This window comes from Temnothorax curvispinosus, unplaced genomic scaffold (assembly GCF_003070985.1).
Source record: "Temnothorax curvispinosus isolate PA1 unplaced genomic scaffold, ASM307098v1 QBEX01014901.1, whole genome shotgun sequence".
NCBI lineage: Eukaryota > Metazoa > Arthropoda > Insecta > Hymenoptera > Formicidae > Temnothorax > Temnothorax curvispinosus.
This window is the reverse complement of record NW_020224681.1, coordinates 438,135-463,210: the sequence shown is the minus strand read 5'-3', so window position 1 is coordinate 463,210 and position 25,076 is coordinate 438,135. Positions and strand designations below refer to the sequence as shown.

Here is a 25,076-nt window from a genome sequence, read left to right as displayed (position 1 = left end):
TAGCTCGTTCATTTTTTATTTATTTATATAAATATGTATATTTTAATTTTTATTACGTATATAATTATAAGAAATACTCATAATAAATCCAGACATTTGTTGCTAAAGATTGCATGTCGCTCATTTTTGCTGATTGGGAAAACTGTATGTGTCTATAAAGTAAAATTTCATACATTTTCATAAATTCCCTAATTATCACGAAGATAGCATGTTACGTCACGTACGTCAATAAACATACTCAACTGTCACGCTACGTTCTCCATTGCCGCTTCGCCACCGGTACAGTTTAAAAGGTCTATGCAGATCTCAATTAGTACTGTCTAAGACATCAGGCTGATCGTGAGACATCCGAAATTCTTTCACATACGAGTAGCACGCATATCCGAGGTATGTGGAACTTATAAGTATATATTTCATTCGCTATCATTAAAATGATCATACTTTAATCTTTAGTCTAACAATTGTGCAAGACGAGTTACTTGGCTTGCAAAGAATTAAGTATTGGGCACGCAATCATTTTTCGATTACGTTCAACTCCACATTGTAATGCATTATTTGGAAGATTCCGCACATAAACAAGTTAATGTAATATTGCATTTGATATTGTTTGAAAGTCAAAACGAAATATATTATCTATATCGTGTGGTATACAATTTAAACTCGTCGATATTCGCTGCCCGGTAACGTTCAGTCGTGAGCCGCGATCACGCGCCTCGAAGAGCATCGCGCGCGATTATTCGTTGAGGCACAGCGCCTCGCAACAGTAGCACGTGCTCGACGCGCGTCTGCATTAGCAACCCTATAATGAAAAACTAAAGCTTCAAAATAGAGTCACGCGTGATTAGTCGAATAAGCGCGTTCTCCGGTTTTCCACGGCGCGACCGCCGAACGGAGAGTTTCGGAGCAGGCAGAAGACTTTGAATCGTCGGCTCGTTCGTACGGGAGCTGATGATCTTTGATAAAATCTCGTGTCGAGCAATCTAAGATTGAAAATCGTTTGCGTGCGGTAACATTGATTGTTCTGTGATTTTGTGAGCTGACGCTCGTATCATTCTCGCGATCGTCCTCGGTCTCGCGATCAAGATCTCCGACTGCAAAAGATCTACGATTTTTACATCCGATTCGCGGAACGGCCTTGTCAGAAGGACGAAAATCTCCGCGTGTACGCGAATTGCTCCGAGGGTCGGCGTCGCCTTGCTCCGCACCTTATGCACGAAATAACGTTTTGTTAATAACGACACGAACTCTCAAGTTTTTCTCCCGCTCAAGATCCTTCAGCGAATCTGAGGATTCGCGTAACCGACTGTCTTAGCGCTCATCACTGAGCGTATCCCGGTATTTCAATCGGGACGATCTCGTCGAGATCGACTCCCAAACAGATATAAAAATTTAACGTAATGGTCCCTATTTCCTCAATCATATGTCGTTATTTTATATACCTACTGTATATAGATATATATATATATGTGTGTATATAAATATATAGAATCTCTGTAATCTCTTTGTATTATGAAGGAATAAAACATACCTATCTCGCAAAGCTTTTCAGATCAATGGTATTTTAACGTAGGATAAAATAAATGAAAGCAAATGTTGCTACATATTTATGTATTGAAATCACGCGAGTTGAACGACTTTCACGTGGCCTTCATTCAGTCACATATACCTTGCTACACCTGTATATCTGTATACGTATAAAAAAAAAATATATCCAGTTTTGCTACGATATACAATGTAGTAGTGTAGTTATACGATTCTGTCAACATTGTTATTGTTTTCACTTCCATAGAAGTTTAAATTCAAAGTGGCTGGATAAAACTAGTATCGATGGCTTCGATAAAACTAGTATCGTTCGAGGAGGAACTGAAGAAGAATCCTGAATTGAAAGAGGCAGATATTCAAATGTTGAGAGAGTGGTGCGAAAAACAGCCTCACTTACCCAAGATATCAGACAGCGAATTAGCATTGTTCTTGCATAGCAATTATTATCGACTCGAACCGACGAAAACTACTATCGATACTTTTTACACAGTTAGGACTCACGTACCTGAGTTCTTCTCCAATCGAGATCCTAATAACAATAAGGAACTCAAAAAAGCAACTGAAACGGTGTAAGTATATTATTTATAATTTTTTTCTTTTTAATTATTCGTTACATTCATGTGTGTGTGTGTGTGTGATATTCCTTATATACACGACAAATGGATGCAGCAATATTTCTCGCAGAGTTTCGCATACAAAGTAGAAGTGATCTTATTATCGACAGAACACACCAAGTTTTGGAAGGAACTACTAAAGAAGGCTATAAAATCATTTATGGAAGACTCCTAGACGGCGAACCATCGCATTTTGTTTACAACGATGTGATGAAAAGCCTAAATATGGTGATCGATCTATGGCTTTACACCGAGGGCACTTGCGAAGGCCACATAATATTATTTGACATGAAAAACGTTTCTTTCGGTCACGTCGGCCGTTTGAGTCCTATGGGCCTAAAGAAATTCCTCTACTATCTACAAGAAGGATTGCCTGTCAGATTGAAGGGTTTACATTTTATGAATTCTTCTCCGGTAATGGATGTCATTATGAATATGATGAGACCATTCATGAAAAAGCAGTTGATGGATATGGTAAGATTGAAATTATATACACACACATTGCCGATCAATTATCCATATCATTACATTAAAAGTAAAAAAGTGAAAAGATCAAATTTCCTATTTGATGTAGCAACGTGTTTATGTATTAAACAACGCATCTTCGAAAATATAATTTTAAATGCTAAGAGATAAGAGAAATATTGTATATTTTACTTCTTTACTGCGTATATAATACGTATTTTAATTATATTTTTATTTTTGGAAAAAATTGCGTGGAGGGGAATATAATTCGATGAAAAAAGTATCAAAGTTTTGAACTATATGTTTCTATAAATTCTAGTTTCATATGCATACTACGAGCGACACTCTGGAGAAATTCATACCGCTCGAAGTTCTTCCGAATGAGTCAGGCGGTCAAGCCGGTTCTCTACAGGAGTTACATGATAAACAAATAAAAAAATTGGTAGATCACGTTGCTTGGTTCCAAGAGGAAGAAGCTCATCGCGTTAATGAGGCGCTACGACCGGGCAAGGCGAAGACAGCAACGGATTTGTTTGGAGTTGAAGGAAGCTTTAAAAAGCTCGAAATCGATTGACTGAATAATTAAATGTTTTGCAACACCAATGGTATAGCTATTTGGTTTTATTTTTAAAATACGCGGCGATAACCACAGTTTTGGAAAATAAAAATATTAATCTAATTCATGTTTATTAACATTAAATATTTAACCAATCTTTATGGCATTAAATATAGTATAGTAATAACAACTGTAACAACTAATAACAATTGTACTGATTGTTGATTAGATTAGACCAGGTTAAGCATATAATAGTTAGATATATCATAATTGCGCGTGCACAAATTTAATTATATTACTTCTTATTACTTCACGTTTACCAGGTAATCAGGTTTCTTATTTGCGTTTCTTCATACATATAATGTTTTTCTGCGGCAATCGAATTTAATTATTCAATCCTAGAATTTAGTAACAGATAAAATTATATTATTATGTTAATTTCAACAAAGATTATAGTATTAAATTTAAACATTTTAAATATATTTATACGTTAAGAGAAAGTTATTCTCATATAAAATGCGAAGCAAACGTTGCAATCTTTACTGTATTGAACAAATAAATAAGAAACAAGAAATTCTTCATCGTTATTGTAAATTTATTTTATTGTATAAATGCGAGTCATTAATACTTGCATATAATCAATTATTCTAGTTAAATCTAATAGTATAATTACTACAGTGATGTTAATTAATTTGATCTAAATAAATATTAATGTTAATATAAACAATAATATTGTTATTTAAAATAACCGTTTTGTTAATGTAATAAGTTGAGTTTATAATATAATTATACGAATCATATATAGAAAACTGCTTCGGTGTGGAGAAACCTTTATAATACCTGCTTTTCGACAGTTTCTTATAATACTTTCACCATCAAGCTATCCTCGCAGTAAACGGCAAAACGCGCGTGTGAATATATCGATGAAATAAGCCAATCGACTTCTCAGTCTCGCGTAATGAAATACGTAATCGTAAGTAAAGAACATAGATTTAACGATTAATTAATATTATAATACAAATATTTCAGATAAATATCTGCATCGAATTCGATGCATAAATAATAAGTGGTTCATATATACATATAAATACACAATATAAACAAAGTTTATAGGTGTGTATCTTATTATATATGTATATTGTAAATTGTAATAGAGTACAATACTATAATATTTTTATAAATAGGAAATCTTCCAAAATAAAGAAGGGAAATATAAAAACATCGTAGGGCAGATAATACAAATTAAAAAATTTCTTCAGACAGTGTACAGTTTATATGGCGAAATAACCGGTTGATTACGCAACTCGCTTACTTGGAATTGTATTGATGCGCGAAAGTTGCTGTATTCTTTAGCTGCGTTCCGATATTCGCTGCCAGTAATACTGAATAGTAATATAAAATTGAATTCTTGAGAAGAAATTAAGAAACTAATGTAGAATTTAGAATAAATAAAAAAATATTTTAAATACTGACTTTCTAATTTTTAAAATAAAATCTCATTTCTGGATTTTGGATTAATTTCAAATTAAATGCATTTTAGAAAATTTACCACCATTTGAAATCCAATCAAACCATTTAACAAATTATTATAATTATTTTATATTAAATTATAGATAGCCGCCGCCTTGATTAGCGTTTGCTTGGCGGATGTATCGCACATTTCAGGATACTCGACAACGACACCACTACCACCTCCGAAACCGTATAGTTTCCAATATGAGGCAGGACGATATCCAGGACATATCGATCGTGTTCATCAAGAAGCCGGTGATGGACATGGAATTATTCACGGTAATTCACGGCAAATGTCATTCATATACATATACATATATGTATATATACCTACTATAGATCCTGCAGATCGCGTACCAACATACTCGCTATATTTCATCAGTCATCACAAATCCGTTTACATTAAATCAAAATACAAAACAATGGATAAAACTTGTCAAACTGAAATGATTATTATTGAAATAAGATTGAATCTCATTCTCAGATTTTGCCTTTTTTAACGACAAAAAATAAATTGCATTATATCCAAAGAATTAATTCTAATTTGACTAGTTTAATGTTAAATAACATATGTAACAGAACTGTCAAATGTGTAATAATGTAGTAATTAAAAGAAATAATGCAATCTGCAGTCAGACGTGTTAATGATCGCGGCGGTGCATTATACGTATATGTATTTCAGGAACATATTCGTACATTGATCCAAAATACAAAGTACGAACAGTGGAGTATACGGCCGATAAAAACGGATTTCATCCAGCTTTAATCAACTTTGAGGATGCTTACGCTCAACCTGCCGATTCAGAAGCTGTAAGACTGGCCAAGGAGAAACATTTCCGTCTTTATCACAGGATTGCAGAGGCAAACGCTCATAACGTTCCAGCAAATTTGCCACGAGTAATTGTCTGTTATTAATATATCCGTTAATATAGAGTAGTAAAACTAAGGGTCCGATTTCCAAGTCAAGCTAATTTTAAAATCACAAATTCCCCATTAAATAAGTTACATTCTTTGTTAAAGAGGCGATGAGAATGGAGAAGCATTCTGATTGTCTACAAAAATACATTCGTTTCCGGGAATTCGGATATCTCGATAAAGAATAAAATTTTGATTGAGCTAGATTATCTCGTGCATAACTTGCGTTTTTTCATTGCTTTGCTTAATTGCTTTGCAGGATTCAGCGAGCGTGGCGAGAGCGAAGGACAGACACAATGAATTGTATCACAGAATCGCGGAACAACACGCGGCGATCGCCGCGCAAAGGGAAGCTGAACGATTGGCTTATGAGGCAACTTCCGTTGTAAATGACGTAGATGATGATCAGACGTGTTAATGACGTTTTACGTTACGCATATGTTGGCATTACAAATCAATGCGTATTGCATACGCTAGCTCTAAAAAGAAATTACGCTTCTTAGCCTGAGATGCGCATTTTAATACTTAATATTCTTCTCTCTCTCTCTCTCTCTCTCTCTCTCTCTCTCTCTCTCTCTCTCTCATCACGATTCTCTTATTAAATTAATTTAAAATTTAAATAATAGAAAAAAATGCCCGCTCGACTACAAGTAAAACACGTGTTGATTGTAATATAGTCAATCTCATTAACAAGATATTTTTAATCATATAGGAATAATATATAAGGCAAGTGCCAAGATGTCAATAATATAGGTATATGGTAATCGTATGTAGAGAAGCTATAAAAGTTAAATAAAGCTAATTAGAATTTGCATAAGATAAAATGCTAATTGGAATTCACAATAATAAAAAGAAATTTCACCATAATCATGAAATCCAACACGGACAATAACTTTTTATGAACGTATATATTTATCTTTTATTTTTATTTTTTAATTTATATAACAAAATTTGCATGCATTATTTTCTAATTTTTATAGCTGTTTCAAAAAACACAATGTTGTTACAGATATACCTTCAGATAATTATACTTTATTTGTGACAAATGGATCGAAATGATGATCAACGTCTATAAATATGTAGATCACAAGATATAATAAATTTTATAGCAATATAAGATTGTTATATAACTCTTTATCGCGCATGTTCTCTGTTATCTCCCAACCAATAACAAAGAAAAATAATGCTTATGATTGTTATACATATTGTTTCTTTCTTTTGATACTCAATTGTTTTTTCGCGGGTGATGATTAGTTCACATAATTATACACATGCATGTATATACATATATGTGCGAGCAGATATGGTCAACTTTGAAACTTGTTATTGTTTCCGGAAGTGCCGGAAGTACTATCGCGCAAACAAAAATTGTTGATAAAAGATACAGCATAATTGTACTGTAATAGTATAAAAGGCATGCCAGGGTGTACGGCATTAGTTGGAACAAATATTGTAGTGAAAGATGAAGTTGTTCGGCAAACTATTCTGTTTCTTTGTCATGTGCATCATGGTAAGACGTATCACAATTTCGAGACGTATAAATGACCAAAATTATTCCTATTATATAACAATAATTTTTCATTATTCAGTATCACAATAAAATGCAAAGCAATATTACGTTCTCGTTATTATTTATGTGCCCGCGTGTTTACATAAAAATAAAAAAAATATTATAAATATTAATATCGAGCAACTCTTAATTCTTGCTTGCTTTTTTAGGCGACGATGAGCATGAGCATCGGGAAATCGATTCTTGAGTTTGACAAAGCAGCTTGTCGCGGGCGCGGTACTACTACTACTACTGCTGCTTCTGCCAGAAAGTAGATGGAAATCTATACAAATATATAGGTAAAATAAAGTTAAAAGAGTCCGTATTCTTTCTTTAAGCGGCTTGAATCACTCCGAAAACGATTGAATTTTCCTATAAAAGTCTTTATATACTACATAATATAATTTATTAAAAAAATCCCTTTTTTCCATTGAAAAAATGAATTTTGTCTGTTAATGTCTTTATAGATTCAAACAGTGCCATTTTTCTAGAGAAAGTAACGTTTGCACACCAAACGGATTTGAATTTTATTTGATATATACGCATTTCCCGAAACATTCTTTGCCACTTACAAATCTTCTCGAGACAATAATAGTCGTTAAACGTTATTCGAACTCATTATTTTACATTTATGCTTTAATATGTTTAGTTTTTTTTATTGGGTATTCAATTGGTGTGTAGAGATACGCCGTATATGAGCTTTCATATTGATTAAACATGTATTATCAAGAATTGAACTTGCGCAAAACACACCGTGACCGTTACTAAAATCTAAATCGATCGTTTTCGATACTTGATGATTCTCGACTACAACAATCTCGACCGTGTTCTAATTGTAAGTCACGATACGCAAATACCTATCTAGATGCGATGCGCATTTTCCAATTCCAAATATGTCAAAATAGGATGCAAGGGATGCAAGGCATCTACTGATCGTGAGATATAATAAGCAATAAATAATATAAGTATGTATACTGGAGAGGGGCAGAGAGCAAGACAACCATTTCTTTCTCTCATTGTCACTTGTCAGTAATACGCGCATGCTTCTTGTACAACAGAGAAAGACAGAGATCTCAACTTATCTATCTGTTTCCGGTGAACTCTGCATGGTCTCATGGATCATTTTCCGTCCGCGCTGTTCACGGGCGTAGCATGGCAGTGTCTAACGTCCAGTGTCCACTCGGTCCACTCCAGTATACTTTTATTATTATATCTCACACGCAGTGCGGATGCAACTACTTGTGCCAAGACATTCCTAGAAATTTCGCGATTCTCTCATATGTTTATTAGTCGATACACGTTTATAAATTAAAATCTATTATTTGCTTAATATCGGACTTAATATTTAATAACGTTGTTAAATATCATGCATGATAAATTTTAATCTTTGTATACATGTAATAATTAAAGTGATAACATTTGTTTTAGGTAACACCGTAGTAAGATGGACCGTGTAATACCGATAGAACTAAAACATTACATACAGCCTAGAAGGAATTTAAAAGTATTACCTCATTCGCCGTGATTATTATTATTAATTCTTTATATTATATTCAATTTCTTCAGATAAAATTTCAAAAAATGTTCGATATATATGAATAAATGAAATATAAATAAATCCATATTTTTCTCGAGACATGAAGTATAGAAATAAGTCTCTGTATTGTACGTTTTAAGATAAAAATGTGTGCACGGTATAGTATCCACTGTTATAAACAAGGCATGTAAAAGATTGACGTGTTGCCGTTTTTCCATGACCCTGCGTACGTCTCTCGCTTGGCGATTCTCTCACGTCGTACTGAGAGTATAAACTGTCAGCGCAAGAATCATGTTTTGACAACTTATAAATGACGGTTTATTATGATTGATTTTATTCAAGTTATCTTGATCCGTGATGTCAAATAAATGTAAAAATTAAATTTTATACATGTTGTTAAAAATAAATAAATAGTCGAGAATAAATGGCACGCGCTTTGTAGTGTCTATAGTTAATGTTAAATTCTATCAGCTATATGAGTTCGTAACGTATAACTGTAGAGTTATTAGTATCAGTTATCGGAAAAAAATTTCGTAGCAATAATTCCATTTTAAGGCGCCGCGATCGAATTGACAATGTTCTTTCTTTTTCTTGCTAATAAATCTGCAAGATAAGAGCACGAAATACGAAGCACGAGGCTCGTTTAAGGAAAATTTTGTAAGCAAAACGAATAATATTTGGGGAACAAGCAACAGAGAATGTTTTATAATTTTTAAGTATATCTTGGCGGCGACGCGTCATCGTCTTTTATTTTTATGGTATGCGCGATCACCGCGCTGCGAGAATGATCGCGAAGAACGTTACATATAAAAAACGATACACGTTAACGTGAATTTTCTATAAAGTAGAGAAGGAGGAATGGAGAAACACACGTGCAAATAATTTAAAACATTTACAACGACGTATATGCCTGTTTTTTAAACGAAAACGGACGTGTATTCGTGGACGCACATTTGAGCTTGAGCTTGTCAGTACGCAGCACGCACTTTCAGCGTTCATATGCATTTTGTCATTTTAAAGCATAAGCTCACTCCCTCGATCGTTCGCGATCGCGACACAAGCAAAGTGAGAACTTTGCGCCAAACGCGCGATCGTTCTCTTTAATTACTCACGTGATTATTAATTCTCGCGCTTAACGAGACGTTCAAGCTATTCATTGAAGCATCTATCTCCATCTCCTCGCATTATTTACTTTATATTCGGAGTAGGAATCGAAACGGAGGGCGGAGGCAGGAGACGCGGCGTTCGAGGTTATCGTTTCACTCTGACGCGGGACAATGATTCTATTAAGATTCGGATGTATCGCGCTTTGAAATATTATTTATATCTCGTGTACACGTCACTCACCGATCACGGCACGCTGCAGGAGACCCGCCAAATCACAGCCATCAAAAGGGTGATATGTGTGGCGCGGGCGTCGCCGGTCGCGTCGTCGGCGTCCAGCACGGTATTTGGCATTCATTTCGCCCAGGGACGGCATCCCACTCGTTGCAGTCGACACAAGGAAGAACAGCATATTCGACGTACGTTCACTTTGCAACACTTCGTAATCCGATTTCTTATCATTCACGAGAAAGGAGTACAAAATTACACGAACGACAACATCTCGCACGCTCGCACCGACCGCGACCCGTTGTAAACGTGTCACGACTCACGTATTACTCCGATGTCTCCGCATACTCGCGTCGCGCTGGTCGCGCAGTCGGGTGAGTCGGGGGAGACGTCGAACGCGATTGGCTCGCGAGTCGAGCCCCCAGATCCGGCCAATCACCTTCGGCCGCTCTGAGCCGGCGCGGCGCGGCGTACCAGGCGCCATACTAGTCTGCATACTAGGCGCGACTAGTGAACTGAGTGAACGGTTCAACTTGAAAGCAGCGTACGATTAAATAAGTTACTGCGCGGCCGATTGTTTTTGCCGGTGAGCGGCCTTGCTACTTGTTTCCGTCAGCGTTCGGAGTACCATTACTCGCGGAAGTCACAGCCACAGCCATCATTCTCCCGATGGATTTTGCACATCGTAGGAAGCGTTTGTGCTCGCGCAGTGCTGCATGCATATTCGCGCTCGTTTCTGCGAGTGGCACCCCTGACTTCCTCTCCTCTCGTAGTCCTCGTTCGCCGCGGGCCGCAGAAATAATCGACTACGCGAGTATTCGCCGTACGAGTTCAACTACACGTTGTGGGTGTTTCAAGTGTTTCGTCGGAATGAACGTGTCACACGACGCGCTCGCTCGCTCGAGACGGAGACGTCGGCGTCGAGGCGAAGGTATCTGGTATGTACGTGTCAAATTGTGAACGCGTTGCTTTCGTTGTAATATTCGCGGGCGATAATCGTGGCGCACGTCCGGTTCGTCCCGTCGCGTTCGGACTCTAGAATGTAGCATTTATTTATCTCGTGTCGATCGTGCTTTGAACGCTGTGTCGGTTTTGGTCGCGTGATTTAATTATCACCGATTCTCTTCGAAGGGAAAAAAGGGCTGAGTGTTTGTCGTATCGAGTGATTCGAGTAATGCCCGCGCCGTGATGACCCGTGATACATTGCCCGTTCGTGAATGCGTCATACGTTCGTGTATCTCATCATGGGCTTTTTAAACGGGAGTGCCGTACAGTATCGCGCGAAAGACTTACTGATTATAATTAGTCCACGCGCGCGTGTAGTTTATTATCCGCGAGTGTTTTTCGCGAGTGTCCTGTGCGATGAGAGGAGGAGGAGGAGGAGGTCTGACGTCCTGAGAGGAGGAGGAGGTCTGAGAAAGAGACATCGGGCACCGGCGGAGCAACTTTGGGGTGAGTATCATCTCTTATCTGCGTAAAATTTATAAATTCTTTTTTATTTATTCGAATTCTTTTTTTCTCGATAACGTAGAAAAATAATTAGAGAAAGAAAAATTATCTAAAATTTTATTCTTGTAAAGATCTTTTTCGATAAATATAGATACGTGTATTGCTAAATATTTTATTGAAAGACGAATTAGAGACGCGTAAGACGTAACTTTTGAAATGTTGATCATTTTGAGCGCTTCTTTAATTTGAATTTCATGTTTGTATGTTACAGTATCACCGTAGCTACACGTGCCTGAATAACTCCGCCCGTTGCGCATCGGATCGGTGAGTCGATGAGAAATTTTTTTATTGAAATAAAGAATCTACGAATAATCAAATATTGAGCAAATATATCTCGGTATGTACATACATGCCGACGTGCAATAAAAACAAAAAAATAAAATAAAGACCAAAAAAATACAATAAATAATATGTGTTGTACAATAAATAATATGAATTATATTTGTACACACATTTCGGCATAATAAATAATGAAATAACATAAACGTGTATGGGCTTTTATTAAATAATTCTGGCAGTCACATAAGTGTAGTATGAATCGTGTGCAAGTTCATTCATGCGCATATGTTTTTCTTGTATACAAATGTACTTATACTACTTATGCTATTTTATCGTACGTATCTATATATCTACATATAAAACTAAACGAAAGAATATCGAACGTGATAACGTATAACTGTACACACGTATTGTCTATTATAGATATATATTGCATATTCGTGCTCTTTTCATAAATCACGCCAGCTATCTTTTATATAATGCATATGTCTAAATTACACAAACATAAACTATAAAAAGATTTGGTTAAGTGTAAGGAAAGAACTTGTAAAGAGTCACATCAGTTCCACATCAAAGATTTGGAAAAACTATCTTCGTAAACAAGGTATTCATATTGTAATACCATATACGTTACCATTTTTTTCATTATTATATAAATATATCCACGTACATAAGTTTTGCACGCCACGCTTTTTATTTCTTCGGTAACGTATGTTTTTATACTGATAATAAATCAACTTGGAATACGTATTACACATGGATATATATGCTTATCACAGTTTCCATCTTAAAAGGTTACAAAAGGTGTTGAGAACGTATGAAACGCTTTTCGTTTAGCATTCGCATTTTAGTTTTACGTGTATAGTATCGACACGTGCATAAGAAAGAAGTTCTTCCTTATTAAAGATCATGACGTCTAACAACAGACATGTTTTAGTTTTGTATCATTACACGTCTTTCTTTTGCAAAGACCGCGCACGCTCGCCTTGCGAAAAACTCTATTATAAAACACATTGTATAATATACGTGCACGGCCGACATACACTATACCCACGTTAACAATACAACGTAATGTCAAAGATTTGTTCCGTCGCCTAACATGTACATACATCTATACTTCATAGAAGTATAGTTAATATCGTGATATTACAAGTGACAAGTTTTTGATAATATATACGCGTCCAACTCATTTCTTCAATAGATGTAACATATCTTTATTTTGTTGTTGCAACGTTATATCTGCTTTCTCAGTTTTATCAGTGATATTGTCGATCAGATCGTTCTGCGAATCTATTTCTTCGGATAAACCAATCGCTAGATGTTTCAGTCTTGCCAATGATCCACTCATCTCACTTAGATTTTGTTCAAGAGCTCTGGTTACCTTGTCGCTCGCGGGTTTAACATCTTCCAGGCCATGGTCGTCGTAACTTGCTCTTATCATTGTCGACGAATACGACGTGCTCATGTCGTTTTGTACTTGTTCTAATGTATTGGACAATGCGGGAGATGTCACAGATCCAGAACTGGAAGACTCTGACAATTTTGTAGATGGTATCGGAGCATCCAATGATTTACCACTGAGATAATTCTTCAGACTTCCAAATACACTCTTTATGCCTTGTATATGTTTCTGACTGAATCTCAACGTACTGTTAATATCATCTAATCGTTTCTCTGTTCTCTGCAGCTGCTCCTTTTGCCTAATTAATTCCTGAAAATAGAAATTTAGAAGATATGAAAATATGTCGTGCGTCAATAACAAATTAATGACACAAGCGCGTCATAGAGAAGCTTGTGTTGCAAACGTATTTTATTTATCAAATAAAATAATGTGCGTGTTAAACAGGCATACGTTCTTATCAGGCGCTGCCATGCTATCTGCATTTCTGCATACATTAATGACTCTATAGTGATGATAAGAAAACTGGAGGTGTCGGTGTATATCGTTACACTTACCTCGGCTGTAGCTACACCAATTTGCTCGGAGTCTCTGAGAAGCGAAACCGACCTTTCCGAGGATTGTACCGTGCGCTCCTCAATTTCCTTCTTACGTTGCAGCAACTGTTGGCGTTTTTGCATAATGTCATTATCGAGATTCTGATAACGCCCCCCGGGTGCAGTCCTAGCTGGCGCGTTCCTCAGAAATGTCTCATCGTCCACGTCGTCCTCTAACGAGAAGAACGGATTTCTCGGATCGCTTAGATAATTATGACCCGCCATTTACTCGACGATTTTTCACGAGATACTCGTTGACTGAACTGTCTGAACCTCGATCGAACTTTGTTCACATTAAACTGGACAGTGGACTGACAATGAGAGTGGACGGATGACCGAGGTGACGTCCAAGCGATCAATGGCTGCTACACGCTACACACCGCACACCGCACAAGCAGAGCAGACAAGCACAAGTTGCGCCCTGGCGAACGGTGATTCCGCGGACTGGCCGCGTGTCGCGTGTCAACAACTCGTCGGAGTCGTCGTCGTCGATACTGTCGGACTGTCGGCAGTTGGCACGCGGCAAGAGTCAGCAAGAGGGACAATAAGAATAGCAACTGCAATGAGTCACGGAGCAAATGAGTAGGCACTGAGACTGAGGCCAGTGAGGCTCTGAGACCCTGAGGCAAGACCGCAACGTGCCGCGGCCGCGTTGCCGCTGGTCGCCGCGATCAGCAATTGTTCCGCGTGTCTTCGATCAGCCGCAATAGGCCGCACATCTACCTTATATACTATTGTTAGTATTGTTACTAGCTGCCATTTCTAAAAAAAAACGGTCAAGCTGATCGGCCCAGACGCATCAGATCAATCAGATATGCTCCTTATCGTTATCGACTTATCGCGTTCTGCGTGTAGGAACGGAGATTTTTGCAACTATAAAATATATTTTTAAAAAAGATTCAACTTGTCGAAAATAATCGAAATATTCAGAGATCGTGCCAATTAAAATTTCAAGGGAACTGTGATTCGAAATTACATTACGTCGACTTTACGACCGACGACGTCGATAATTACCGACATTTTACTAATTGTCGGTACCTTGGAAACTGCAAAAGTTTCAAGCATGGAATCAGCTATTATCAACAAGTCGATAACGAAGATGATGGAAAAACAATAATAATCAAATAATCTGCAATTATATATATTGATTCGTACGGTACGTAGTGATATACGAGTAGTCTGGAGTCAATCATATATGCGCGAGTGCCGCGTGTGCGTGAGATTCAGTCGTTCGGTGAGGTTAGGCGATCATGTGCCTGATGCCTGATGTGCCGTGCTGTTAGCTGTTCCTACAATTGAGTGTTTCATGCGAGTTAAGGGTTGCGTGACGCCGGTGTCTCGTGAGTCTCGTCTCTTCATAAAATGACGCAAATTACGCAGGAAGATAACGAATTAAAGAGATTGCTCAATAATCCAGCCAAAAATGCGAGCGAAGATGGATCCATGGCTCCGCCGTTATCGGTAGGTTGTTAAATATGTTGGACTTGAGATGTGCATCGTGCACTTTCTAAATCTAAATTTCTAAAATAATGTCAATTTCATGTGTAGACGAACGTGCCGAGGCCAAGCACGGTGCAAAATCATCCAATCAATCCGCAATCGACGATGACCCCGATAACGCCAGCTAATATCACGAAAGAAGTCCTGGAGCCTTGTTTACAGTAAATTTCCAATCATTTGTGTACATTACATAAACATATCTACTTATTCTCTCGGTATTGTTACGTTCGTTTATGTAATATTCTTCGTTCCGCATTATTTTTGCAGAAATGTAGTCTCTACAGTTAACTTGCAAACTGAACTGAAGCTCATGTACATTAATGTAAGAACTAGAAATTCCGAATACAACCCAGCAAGGTTTACCGGATTGATAATGAGAATACAGAATCCTAGAGCGACAGCGCTCATTTTCCGATCTGGCAAATTAGTATGTACTGGCGCGAGAAGCGAGGAAGATTCACTTTTGGCGGCGAAGAAGTTTGCCAGGATAATCCAGAAACTTGGATTCCCCGTAAGCAACGTCTCTCACATAGAGATAATCTCGAGTTATTAAATAACATACAGTGGTTTTATATATTTTTTTAGGTAAAGTTCTCCTGTTTTAAAATACAGAACATAGTTGCGACGTGTGATTTGAAATTTCCAATTAAATTAGACAAACTAAATCAAGCGCACTGTCAGTTTTCTAGTTACGAGCCAGAATTATATCCTGGCTTGACGTACAGATTGGTAAATCCTAGAGTGGTACTGTTAATATTTGTGAATGGTAAAGTTGTGCTAACAGGTATGTTTCAATACTATAATATTTTTGCAGATATTACAACAAGCAAATATGCTATAGCTAAATAATTATTGAATGTATTCATTTGATAATTTTTAGGAGCAAAAAATAGGACTGAACTACAAGATGCATTAAATAATATATATCCGATATTAAAGAGTTTCAGAAAGCAGTAATATTATTTGTTCACAAAATAAATGTCACAGATAAAATGATGAAACGATGGTGTGCATGTAAAAATTGTATAATAGAAAGATGTGTTTCTATCGCGATGCATAATGATTATCTTAGAATTCTGCATAAAATAAGAGAAGTTTGATCTTGTACTTTTATATATCTATATAATATCTGTATATATATATATATATCTTTTGTAATGACAACACACGTGGATTATAATATTATTAATATTTTATATGTGCTGTGTCTCAACTATCATTATAATTATGTTAAAGAATACTTTAATTGCTATGATTGGTATATAGTAATTATATATTTTTCTTTATATCTTTCATCACACACGCATACATGTATTAAAAAAAGAAATTAAAAACAAACTAATTTACAAGACAATGTGTATCTTATTATGATTTTAATAATTAGTATCTACAATTAAATGGTTATGATTAAAAAGCACATATACTTTATTTATTGTTAAAGTACATATATTTCAGAGGTTTTGCATAATAAAAAAATAAATATTTTTTGATATACTATATATTAAAATAAAATATAATTGACAAACATAATTACATACATAGTGTATATAATTTATATAATATTTTACTTTATATCATAATTATTTTAAATATACGTACATCAAAGTCGACATCTATGATAGATTTCTTTTTAACTTTATGAAAAATTTGAATACATATCAGGATATGTTTAATGGAGTGTTCTCAATCGCTATCAAATACAGAGAGTGTTTTATAAATATTGCAAAATACAGAATTTTACAAACCTTACGAAATACTCTATGCATTTCTGTGGATTGAAAAAATATCAGCATATACGAAAATTATTCTATAAACTGAATAATCGCAACTGTAGACACTTTATATAATGTTAAAACGTACACGTATACAATTACATGTAGTATATCTGGCAAGATCTCTATTAATGGTTCTATGAAAAAAAAAGATACATATATATTTTTTTTAATATACCCGCTGATAAACAGCCATGGTCCATTTAAGAACTTTGTCCGTGCATCATCAGACTTGGAAACGTTACAACGTTTCTCAATGTTTGACGCTTTAACGCTGCGCAAATGCGTGTGTTTTATTTATTATTATTAGGCGATGCCTAATTATACATCTAATAGTCAGTATCTGAATAGAAGCCCTTTTTTCGATCGGTTTACATCTGAAACTTTAATCAATGAAGTTTGTATTATGTTTTCACGTTCGTTTCCCAATTTCCTCTCGAGTTCGTTTCTGCAAGTCTTTAATCGATCACGTGTATGCCTTTCTTTGCAGCTATCGGCAATTTTTCTCCTTGAAAGAATGGATTTTCTTCCTGAAAGAAGATATTAATATAATTCTAATCTCGCGGTGTTTTATATTATTGAATTTTATTTGTAAATTCAAGTTCCTTCCTTTTGAAAAAGGAACAAGAAATGGATTCTCGTAATTATGACTGTTCAAAGTTGACTTTCAAAAATTTATTATGTACGATGATGTGTTTCAATTACCTGAAACTGTTCGACAATTTGATTGAGATCGGAATTTGAAATATGCATGTTCGACAAACTGTTGCTATTTCCAGACTCGTTGGCGCATTCTAACATATGTTCCGTGTCGCACATGCAGTCCTGCGCGCTTTGATAGTCGCGACTAAATGCCGCTGTGTTTTCAAAATTGGTGAGGCAATTGTTCTCAGCTGTAAAAGTAATAAAATTATAATTATATAAATAAATGTTGAATAATAAGTCGTATATGTGCGTGAAGTTACTGCTTTTCAAATTTAAAAAAGATATATGTAATATAATAAGCGAATAGAAGGCATATTTTATGTATTTTCATCGCGCGTAGGATATCCTTCCAAGGATCGTTTGATTATAAAAGAGGAAAACGCAAATTAACACACGCACACACACATTAAAAGCAAGGGAAAAGTATATATCCTTGGTGTAAATCAAAGATATAGAGAAGTATAGAAGAAAGATAGGTTTTATAATTGAAAAAATTAATTATAACGAGACTTTCTTCATTACCTCTCAATTAGATTACCGTTGATTGAATTTTATTTACTCACTCATGTATCCGACCGGGCAAGGATTCGGAGGAGTGCAGTAAGCCGGTAGTGGATTTTCCGTCTTTTCATCCTTGAATCCTTTCAAACCGGATTGAATCCTATGTCTGTCATAACCCTTGTCATTATTATTTTTATTATTATCGAACCGTTGGTGGCCCCAGAGCGTACTGTGCTGCAGATACTCTTGATCTCGTATACTCGGGTTCGGATTCAACGTGTCCATGCTGTCGTAATCGGCTGGCAGTTCCATGGGCAATTCTTTGGCTTTCTCCTCCTGATATTCCAAATACGAATCGGACACACTCACAAATTCATTTCCTACTTGATCGATCAATTCTTGCAGAAGGTTGTCCGTCCATAAATCCTCTTCCTGGATACATCCGAATAGGGGATTACATGCTTTATTTTCGACTTTACTTTCCTACAAAAACAGATGAATTAAAAAGAATTAACAGGAATTTGCTTTGCGATGCCACGAATCTTCGAAATTGATAATTGTCTTTGAGATTCCTGAATTCCTCTCTACATATTTATATCTTTTTCCACTCGTATTTATTTGTTTTAATTCCTACAAGCGATAAACAACATATTATAAGTTGAAAAAAAGTCTTTCCAAAAAATTAATTGTATTTTCTTCTAATTCAGCATTGCATTTTCCAATGTTGACATGATGATTTGTGATGATTACCAATATATTAGGATTTGAAGGAGAAAGAGTGAGGATTCTCAGAAACTTATGAATCATTCTCTGATTTCGAAGATTAAACATTCCATTTCGCAGAAAGAAATTCCTCTCGATTCATTTTAATTCATTTATTTTTTTTTGCATAATATATGTAGAGCTACTGATTCTCATAATTACCTTCATTAAGGGCAAGTAAATATTCGCCCGTGCAGCAACAGCGATCAAGAGGAGCAGAATGCAGTAGAGCATGATAATCAATGCGTGCATCTGCAGAATATATATAAAAGTCATAAAAGATTCTTTTTTTTTTTGCATTTTTGTAAATGTCTTGTAAATATTCGTCGTTTATTTTTTCGCAACAACGTCTCATAATCAGTAAACAAAATGTTAGTAAATATGCTAAACTAGCAATTTGTAAGCAAATTCAAGCACAGAATATTGACATCTACCGCGCCCGCATTATTAAGCTCGTGCCAGCGGACTTATTGTACCGACATAATTTTATAACAGATTGCCAAAGAAACCGAACAAAATTTGCTTCATAGATTTTGTTCGGCTTCCGCAAATAATCTGCCATCATTTTTGCTAGTAGATTTCTGTTTGCATTCTGTCGGCAAAATTAATTCTAGCAAATACTTAGCAAAATCTATTTTTGACAGATGACTATTTTTGGCTATCCAGGATGCCAGTTTTAATTTTATTATATACCTTTAACAAGTTTATTAACATGTTATATTAAGAAAGAATTTATTAATATATCTATATTATAATTGTGTTATATTGTCTTGCAATCAGTTATAATTGTACATTATTGTAATAATGACATTTTCGACCTAACGAAAAATCAAATAAAATGTCATAAAAAATTTCCAAATTTGGATTTTCTTGCAGCACATTCACGAATCGTCTCATTATAGAGTTATATTTTAATTTTCCCTGCGAGCCTAATGCATAACTCACCATAATCAGCGATAAATGGTACGCGACGGAAAAAACCGACGATGTGGACCGGATGTCCTCGAGGAGAGGTGCCGCACACCAGTTTTCGCTGCACACAAGCTTTCCTTATCCTCGTCGTCGTCTTCGTCTTCGTCTTCGTCAGCCGTGGTAGCTCGTCGCTCGTCACTGTCGTAACGAACGAGCGCCGTGCGCCGTTCGCGGTTCCAGCGAGTATCAAAGTATTGATTTACCTTTTTCCACCGTTTTCCCCTCGTTTACGATCCCGTCCCGAGTCCTGACACTCCCGACTCCCGGCAACGGACAACGTGCCCGTTCACCCACGAGCTCGATCCTCGCCACCCACCTCCAACCCACATTCGTAAAATCGAGCCACTACTAAAGGTCATTCGACGGGGCTGCCGTGACCAATATACGATCAATGTAGACGAGAATGGGGAATCCTTTCGGTAGATAGATTGATGTAGATTGTAGAACATCGATTAATTTGACTTTTGCTGTTTTCAACTATACACACACACACACACACACACACACACACACACACACTCTCTCTCTCTCTCTCTCTCTCTCTCTCTCTCTCTCTCTCTCTCTCTCTCTCTCTCTCTCTCTCTCTCTCTCTCTCTCCCTCCCCTCTCTCTCTTTCTCTCTCTGCGAAACGTATTATATTAAATCCTATTCTAAAAGAAATGATGAATCAAAAGGAATTGAACGCAGTTTTATTAAGTTAATCACATTTATTAAACGGTTAATCATATAATCTTCAAAATTTGTAATTATTTCAAAATATTTGAGTTGATGTCGTTTGATAATGCAACTAAATCTTAAGTGCAGATCAGAATGGAATTTATTTTATACTTAATACGTCATAATGCGTTCTATAGTAAAGAACGCATTTTTTCATTTAATATCAATATAGCTTGGTTCGAGCTATAAATGTGCGATGACAATATACCTTCGCAAATAAATTTAAGAAGTATTGCGATTGTTTGATATACTACGTGCAATGACAATTCTTTTGCCAATTTTTTTATTAGTATTATATTGATATTGTAAAAGTAATCTTCGTAATTTTCCTTAACGCAGAATTATCTAGTTACTTTAGTTAATTGCATATCGGTTATTTGCTTATCTAAATTGCATTCATAAGCAACGGTTGCCTACAAATGTGATTTGTGTGCAGGACACGTCGCTCGGATAACGATATTATAGCCAGCTCGTATATCTCAAAGTCCTGTCAAGAGGTTGTAAAGTATCTAAAGTAAGTACGAGGTCATTTTGTTTCGCGCGGACACGATGCGCGAGAGTTAACATCATAAAAATGCACGTTCTTCTCACAATGACGTTCTCCAAGAAATGAATAATCTTATTTCCTTAATTACATTGCATACTTTTGCCACACGTATTAATGTCACAGTTAACATTGTAACACAGTTAAACATTAACAAATATGTAGCTTCTTCGCTTCCTTTTTCTGTTTGATAGTGTATTATAAGAATGTGAAAAAAGTGTAGACAATTATATAAGATCTCGATATGTATCTATATAAAATTGTGACTTTACTAAAAAAATGTTTAATTTATTAAACTAATAAATTATGCACAGTAAAAATTATTTTCTTAATTTATATGTTGTATCAAAATTTATATTTAACAAAATAATGAAAATAGAAACATAGATAATAAAGTTTGTAAAATATCTTATATAATTTCTACATTTAAGGATTACTTGCCTTTTCTACAATCTGTCATTTTGTAACGCAAAAGTAATATCTCGCAAAATTTTTCCGCGAAATGCGCATAAAATTGATGGGGAAATTAAAATTCCGAATTTGATAAAGGCTTGATGAAAAAGCATAGTGGCGGTTGTTTGTCAGGCCGGCACTTTCATTAAACGTACCAGTTACAGGAGGGTTAAAATAGAAAGTGTAGCGGCGTAGGGATGAGAGATCAAAAGATTCTTCCCCCTTGTTACGGTCGCATATAAACGTCCATTAGTTGTTGTCGCACAATGCGTTCTAGCAACTCAATTTGCAGAATCAAATTCTCGTTCCGCCTTTATCTCACCACGCTAAGATTAATTATATTTATCACGTTAATGACCCACAATATTTTTAAACTGCTTCGTGTAATATCATTTCAGAATTTCAATAATATTACTATTCCTTAATTAGCTATAAAAGACCAAGATCACTAAATATCTTTTACCCTCATTTTATAGTAAATAAAAAAATATTTGCGCTATATCGCACTCTAATCTTGCTTGGAAATCTACGCAAGAAAATATAGAGTTAATCTCTATTTTATTGATCTTTATTGTTTGAAAAAGAACATGTGTCTTTTCTATACAAAATTATTTGAAAAATGGAATGTGCGAATGCTTTTAATCTGCATGAGAAGCACTGTTTAATTCTCATTATCTGTATGTATTCATTTAATAATTAATTAAAAGCAAGATCAGTTATTGTCAGTTATTGTCAATTCTCCCAAAATTTTCGATAGTTGAATTTTTTTGTCATTGAATGTTTCTTCAATTCAAACTTATACATACATATAATATGATATTATTTATGTATTAGCGCGATGAGGGGCAAATATACTGCGGCAATTTGTTCGACATGTCCCAAGGGAAGGAGTATCAGAACATTCTTGAAGCTCGTATAGTGATTTTCCAGCGCAGCATCCGGCTAGCTTGCGGCTTGTCTCGCAACCCCCGGTCGAATAAAAGTTCTCGTGTCCTAGTCGGCTTCCGATGCCGAAGATTCCTTTGCGTAAACTGGATTACATTGGCATTAAACAGCATTCATTCAACGTAAGCCATTCCAGAGAATGCTTATCCTCCACTGACAGATAAAATTGCATTTATTTTCTTACGCGTGATATAACGCTCTGTACGTATATACGCATCATAAAATTGATAACGTAACCGAAAACAGAATCGTGCGAAACGACCAACCATACTTATCGTTGGCACGATATTTCACGCTTAATATTGATCGACGCGCGGTCGATCAATGATGGAGCTCTTGCTATTCACATATACTTAACATCCAGTAGATATGCTTTGATGTTCTTTGGATACAGAGATATTGCGCGATGTTTAGATTTCCGGATATACTCCGATATTGCTTTACTTATTGCTGTAGCTATAGGATACAAAGATATTTATTTACGATAACTGCGATAGCCGATAGCAAATCAATGCAATTAATGCAGTTTTACATACATGATCTCGAATCGATCAGCGAATACAGAGTCACATCTATTTGTCTGCATATTTACTGTTACATTTACGCTAATTTTATAAATAACTAGGATTTTAATCCTAATCGAAATTATGAAAGGAAAAAGAGCATATACAAATCATGCTTTGAGAAAAGAGCTTACGCCAATTGCAATTATAAAAAAATATTATATTGTATTAATATTTATTACATGTCGTTGTCACAACTGTTAATAGAGTCAATGTCAATTAAGCTAATATAAAGATGTAGGCACTTTAAACGTCTGATTGCTTATAATCACGTAAATCGTCGGTTGTATTAAGTTGTTTATACCATATAAACAAAAATGATACTATTCTTATATACATAAATAAATAAATAAAGGAATAAAAAGATTGATTATATATAAATATTATATTAACGATTAAATATTGTGTTAATAATTAAGTTCTATTACCAATTAACAAAATTGGATATACCAGTCTTACCGGTCCGAGAGCCCTGGAAGAGATAAACGTTCCGGGAGATCTCAGGATTCTTCGGTCTCGGCGATAGGGGCGGTATGCTCCGTATGCTGCGTGCGTAGTCAGCGTGGGGCTGTTACGCTCTGTGTCTCGGCGTCACAAGTATTGATCCCCGTCGAGAGCCACTACGTGAATGGGTTATGGCTGTCTCGCACTATTCCGCAGAATTTCGTACGACCCTCTCTTCATCACACACGTTCACCATCTCCTCGTGATCTCGATCTCCCCCTTAGACGAGAGCTTTTTGTATTTCGCTGCTCGTCACGGCACGATATCCTGCACCCCCGTACGTTACGTTGCTGCGGTATCACGCATGACGTAGGTAGTAGGTACCGTACTACTTATATTTGTTACATATATTACACATGTGTTGGTTTCAGCTTGCGTGCAAAGTGCAAAAGTACAAATTATCTTTTTTTTTATTATACGCGAAGGCTGACGACAAGGCGTTAATATAGGCGCATTTTTGGCAAAGAATACTTATATGCTTTTGCATATAGCTGAAGATAATGTCTAGTTTTCTTTTTATCAAAAAGCATGCTCGCGCGTCAAGATATATACTTTGAATAACTTTGTAATTATTCATACAAAAAAGAAAAGGGACTTTATAGCTTCAAGAGTCAATTTAATTTTTTCCGAGATATATATTTCTATTGGTCTTTCCCGCTTGTTGACGTAAGGCGTTCATTTCCAGACTTTACAATATCTTTTCATTTTTCAATCAAAAATCAGATCTTCTAACTGTTTTAGAAAGTTACAGTTGATCTGTAACATTTCAATTAAAGAATAAATTAATTCGATACATTTTTGCGTAATTTCTTTTTGCTCTTTATGCATCTCTCCTAAAATATTAGGGGAATATTTCACATATAGGTATGCTTGTCGCTCTTAATGCTTAGCGCATTAGCATATCTAGCAAGTCCTGCATTTTGGCATCGCAATGGCATGAGGTAATGACGTTAGGTAGTTTAACTGAAAGCAGTATAACAGAACACAATAAATTGTCTCGTATAATTGCGTTGCCCGTAATGCCCGTAGCGCCAGTATAATTGCACATCTATATAAGCGTATTTACAAGCCGGTATCATTGCATGGTATTAATAAATATGAAATACCTCCCCCGCTTATTACGCAAGAAAGAACGTCAGTCATATTTTCATAAATGTAAAACCATGAATATAGGAAAACCATTTAATTAATTGATTTAGTCTTTATTGAACCCATCTTCAAGGAGAAAAGTAGTAATGACGTGCAATTCTAGGTTGTATGTAATACGTTGTTAAATATCGAAATGTTTATTCAAAGACTAATACATAGATCGTTTCATACGCACAAAATTGTT

The 25,076-nt window shown here is 35.7% G+C and overlaps 5 protein-coding genes across 11 annotated transcripts; 3 read left to right on the top strand and 2 right to left on the bottom strand.

Annotated features, from left to right (window-relative positions):
- Positions 1-264: 264 nt before the first annotated feature.
- Positions 265-3,585, top strand: LOC112465095 (alpha-tocopherol transfer protein-like). Of its 6 annotated transcripts, none has more exons than XM_025032478.1 (4): positions 265-387; positions 1,790-2,111; positions 2,267-2,630; positions 2,941-3,195. In XM_025032478.1, the coding sequence occupies exons 2-4, from the start codon at positions 1,828-1,830 to the stop codon at positions 3,193-3,195; spliced, it is 903 nt and encodes a 300-aa protein (XP_024888246.1). In that variant the 5' UTR covers positions 265-387; positions 1,790-1,827. The 6 variants fall into 6 exon arrangements, with proteins under 6 accessions (XP_024888246.1, XP_024888245.1, XP_024888243.1 ...); XM_025032477.1 differs by lacking the exon at positions 265-387 and adding an exon at positions 891-1,182; XM_025032475.1 differs by lacking the exon at positions 265-387 and adding an exon at positions 892-1,394.
- A 335-nt stretch (positions 3,586-3,920) lies between these two features.
- LOC112465098 (cuticle protein 21-like) lies at positions 3,921-6,708 on the top strand. Its single transcript, XM_025032482.1, has 4 exons — positions 3,921-4,150; positions 4,791-4,968; positions 5,372-5,586; positions 5,864-6,708. The coding sequence occupies exons 1-4, from the start codon at positions 4,136-4,138 to the stop codon at positions 6,020-6,022; spliced, it is 567 nt and encodes a 188-aa protein (XP_024888250.1). The 5' UTR covers positions 3,921-4,135; the 3' UTR covers positions 6,023-6,708.
- Positions 6,709-12,012: 5,304 nt separating this feature from the next.
- Positions 12,013-14,401, bottom strand: LOC112465119 (synaptosomal-associated protein 29). The gene is made up of 2 exons (XM_025032519.1): positions 13,767-14,401; positions 12,013-13,521 (listed from the first exon to the last, which is right to left on the bottom strand). The coding sequence occupies exons 1-2, from the start codon at positions 14,028-14,030 to the stop codon at positions 12,997-12,999; spliced, it is 789 nt and encodes a 262-aa protein (XP_024888287.1). The 5' UTR covers positions 14,031-14,401; the 3' UTR covers positions 12,013-12,996.
- Positions 14,402-14,810: 409 nt separating this feature from the next.
- On the top strand, positions 14,811-16,466 carry LOC112465120 (TATA-box-binding protein-like). Its single transcript, XM_025032520.1, has 5 exons — positions 14,811-15,266; positions 15,354-15,466; positions 15,573-15,816; positions 15,891-16,089; positions 16,186-16,466. Exons 1-5 carry the CDS (start codon positions 15,168-15,170, stop codon positions 16,260-16,262), a joined length of 732 nt encoding a protein of 243 aa, XP_024888288.1. The 5' UTR covers positions 14,811-15,167; the 3' UTR covers positions 16,263-16,466.
- A 491-nt stretch (positions 16,467-16,957) lies between these two features.
- LOC112465121 lies at positions 16,958-20,260 on the bottom strand. 2 transcript variants are annotated; one of them, XM_025032521.1, is made up of 5 exons: positions 19,991-20,260; positions 19,208-19,297; positions 18,346-18,766; positions 17,783-17,970; positions 16,958-17,607 (listed from the first exon to the last, which is right to left on the bottom strand). In XM_025032521.1, exons 1-5 carry the CDS (start codon positions 19,991-19,993, stop codon positions 17,536-17,538), a joined length of 774 nt encoding a protein of 257 aa, XP_024888289.1. In that variant the 5' UTR covers positions 19,994-20,260; the 3' UTR covers positions 16,958-17,535. The 2 variants fall into 2 exon arrangements, with proteins under 2 accessions (XP_024888289.1, XP_024888291.1); XM_025032523.1 differs by having other exon boundaries at positions 18,346-18,715; positions 19,991-20,245.
- Between the last annotated feature and the right edge of the window lie 4,816 nt (positions 20,261-25,076).

Bases quoted from the DNA above. Each gene is read 5' to 3' on its own strand.
- LOC112465120 (XM_025032520.1), top strand. From the start codon at position 15,168: ATGACGCAAATTACGCAGGAAGATAACGAATTAAAGAGATTGCTCAAT. The intron at 15,267-15,353 runs GTAGGTTGTTAA...TTTCATGTGTAG, and splicing joins CCATGGCTCCGCCGTTATCG to ACGAACGTGCCGAGGCCAAG. The intron at 15,817-15,890 runs GTAAGCAACGTC...ATATTTTTTTAG, and splicing joins TCCAGAAACTTGGATTCCCC to GTAAAGTTCTCCTGTTTTAA.
- LOC112465121 (XM_025032521.1), bottom strand. The intron at 17,971-18,345 runs GTGAGTAAATAA...TTACTTTTACAG, and splicing joins TTGCCCGGTCGGATACATGA to CTGAGAACAATTGCCTCACC. The intron at 17,608-17,782 runs GTAATTGAAACA...ATCTTCTTTCAG, and splicing joins AAATTGTCGAACAGTTTCAG to GAAGAAAATCCATTCTTTCA.
- LOC112465098 (XM_025032482.1), top strand. The intron at 4,969-5,371 runs GTAATTCACGGC...TATGTATTTCAG, and splicing joins TGGACATGGAATTATTCACG to GAACATATTCGTACATTGAT. The intron at 5,587-5,863 runs GTAATTGTCTGT...ATTGCTTTGCAG, and splicing joins TTCCAGCAAATTTGCCACGA to GATTCAGCGAGCGTGGCGAG.
- LOC112465119 (XM_025032519.1), bottom strand. From the start codon at position 14,030: ATGGCGGGTCATAATTATCTAAGCGATCCGAGAAATCCGTTCTTCTCG. The intron at 13,522-13,766 runs GTAAGTGTAACG...TTCTATTTTCAG, and splicing joins TTGGTGTAGCTACAGCCGAG to GAATTAATTAGGCAAAAGGA.
- LOC112465095 (XM_025032480.1), top strand. From the start codon at position 1,828: ATGGCTTCGATAAAACTAGTATCGTTCGAGGAGGAACTGAAGAAGAAT. The intron at 2,112-2,266 runs GTAAGTATATTA...TATTATCGACAG, and splicing joins AAAAAAGCAACTGAAACGGT to AACACACCAAGTTTTGGAAG. The intron at 2,631-2,940 runs GTAAGATTGAAA...TATAAATTCTAG, and splicing joins AAAAGCAGTTGATGGATATG to TTTCATATGCATACTACGAG.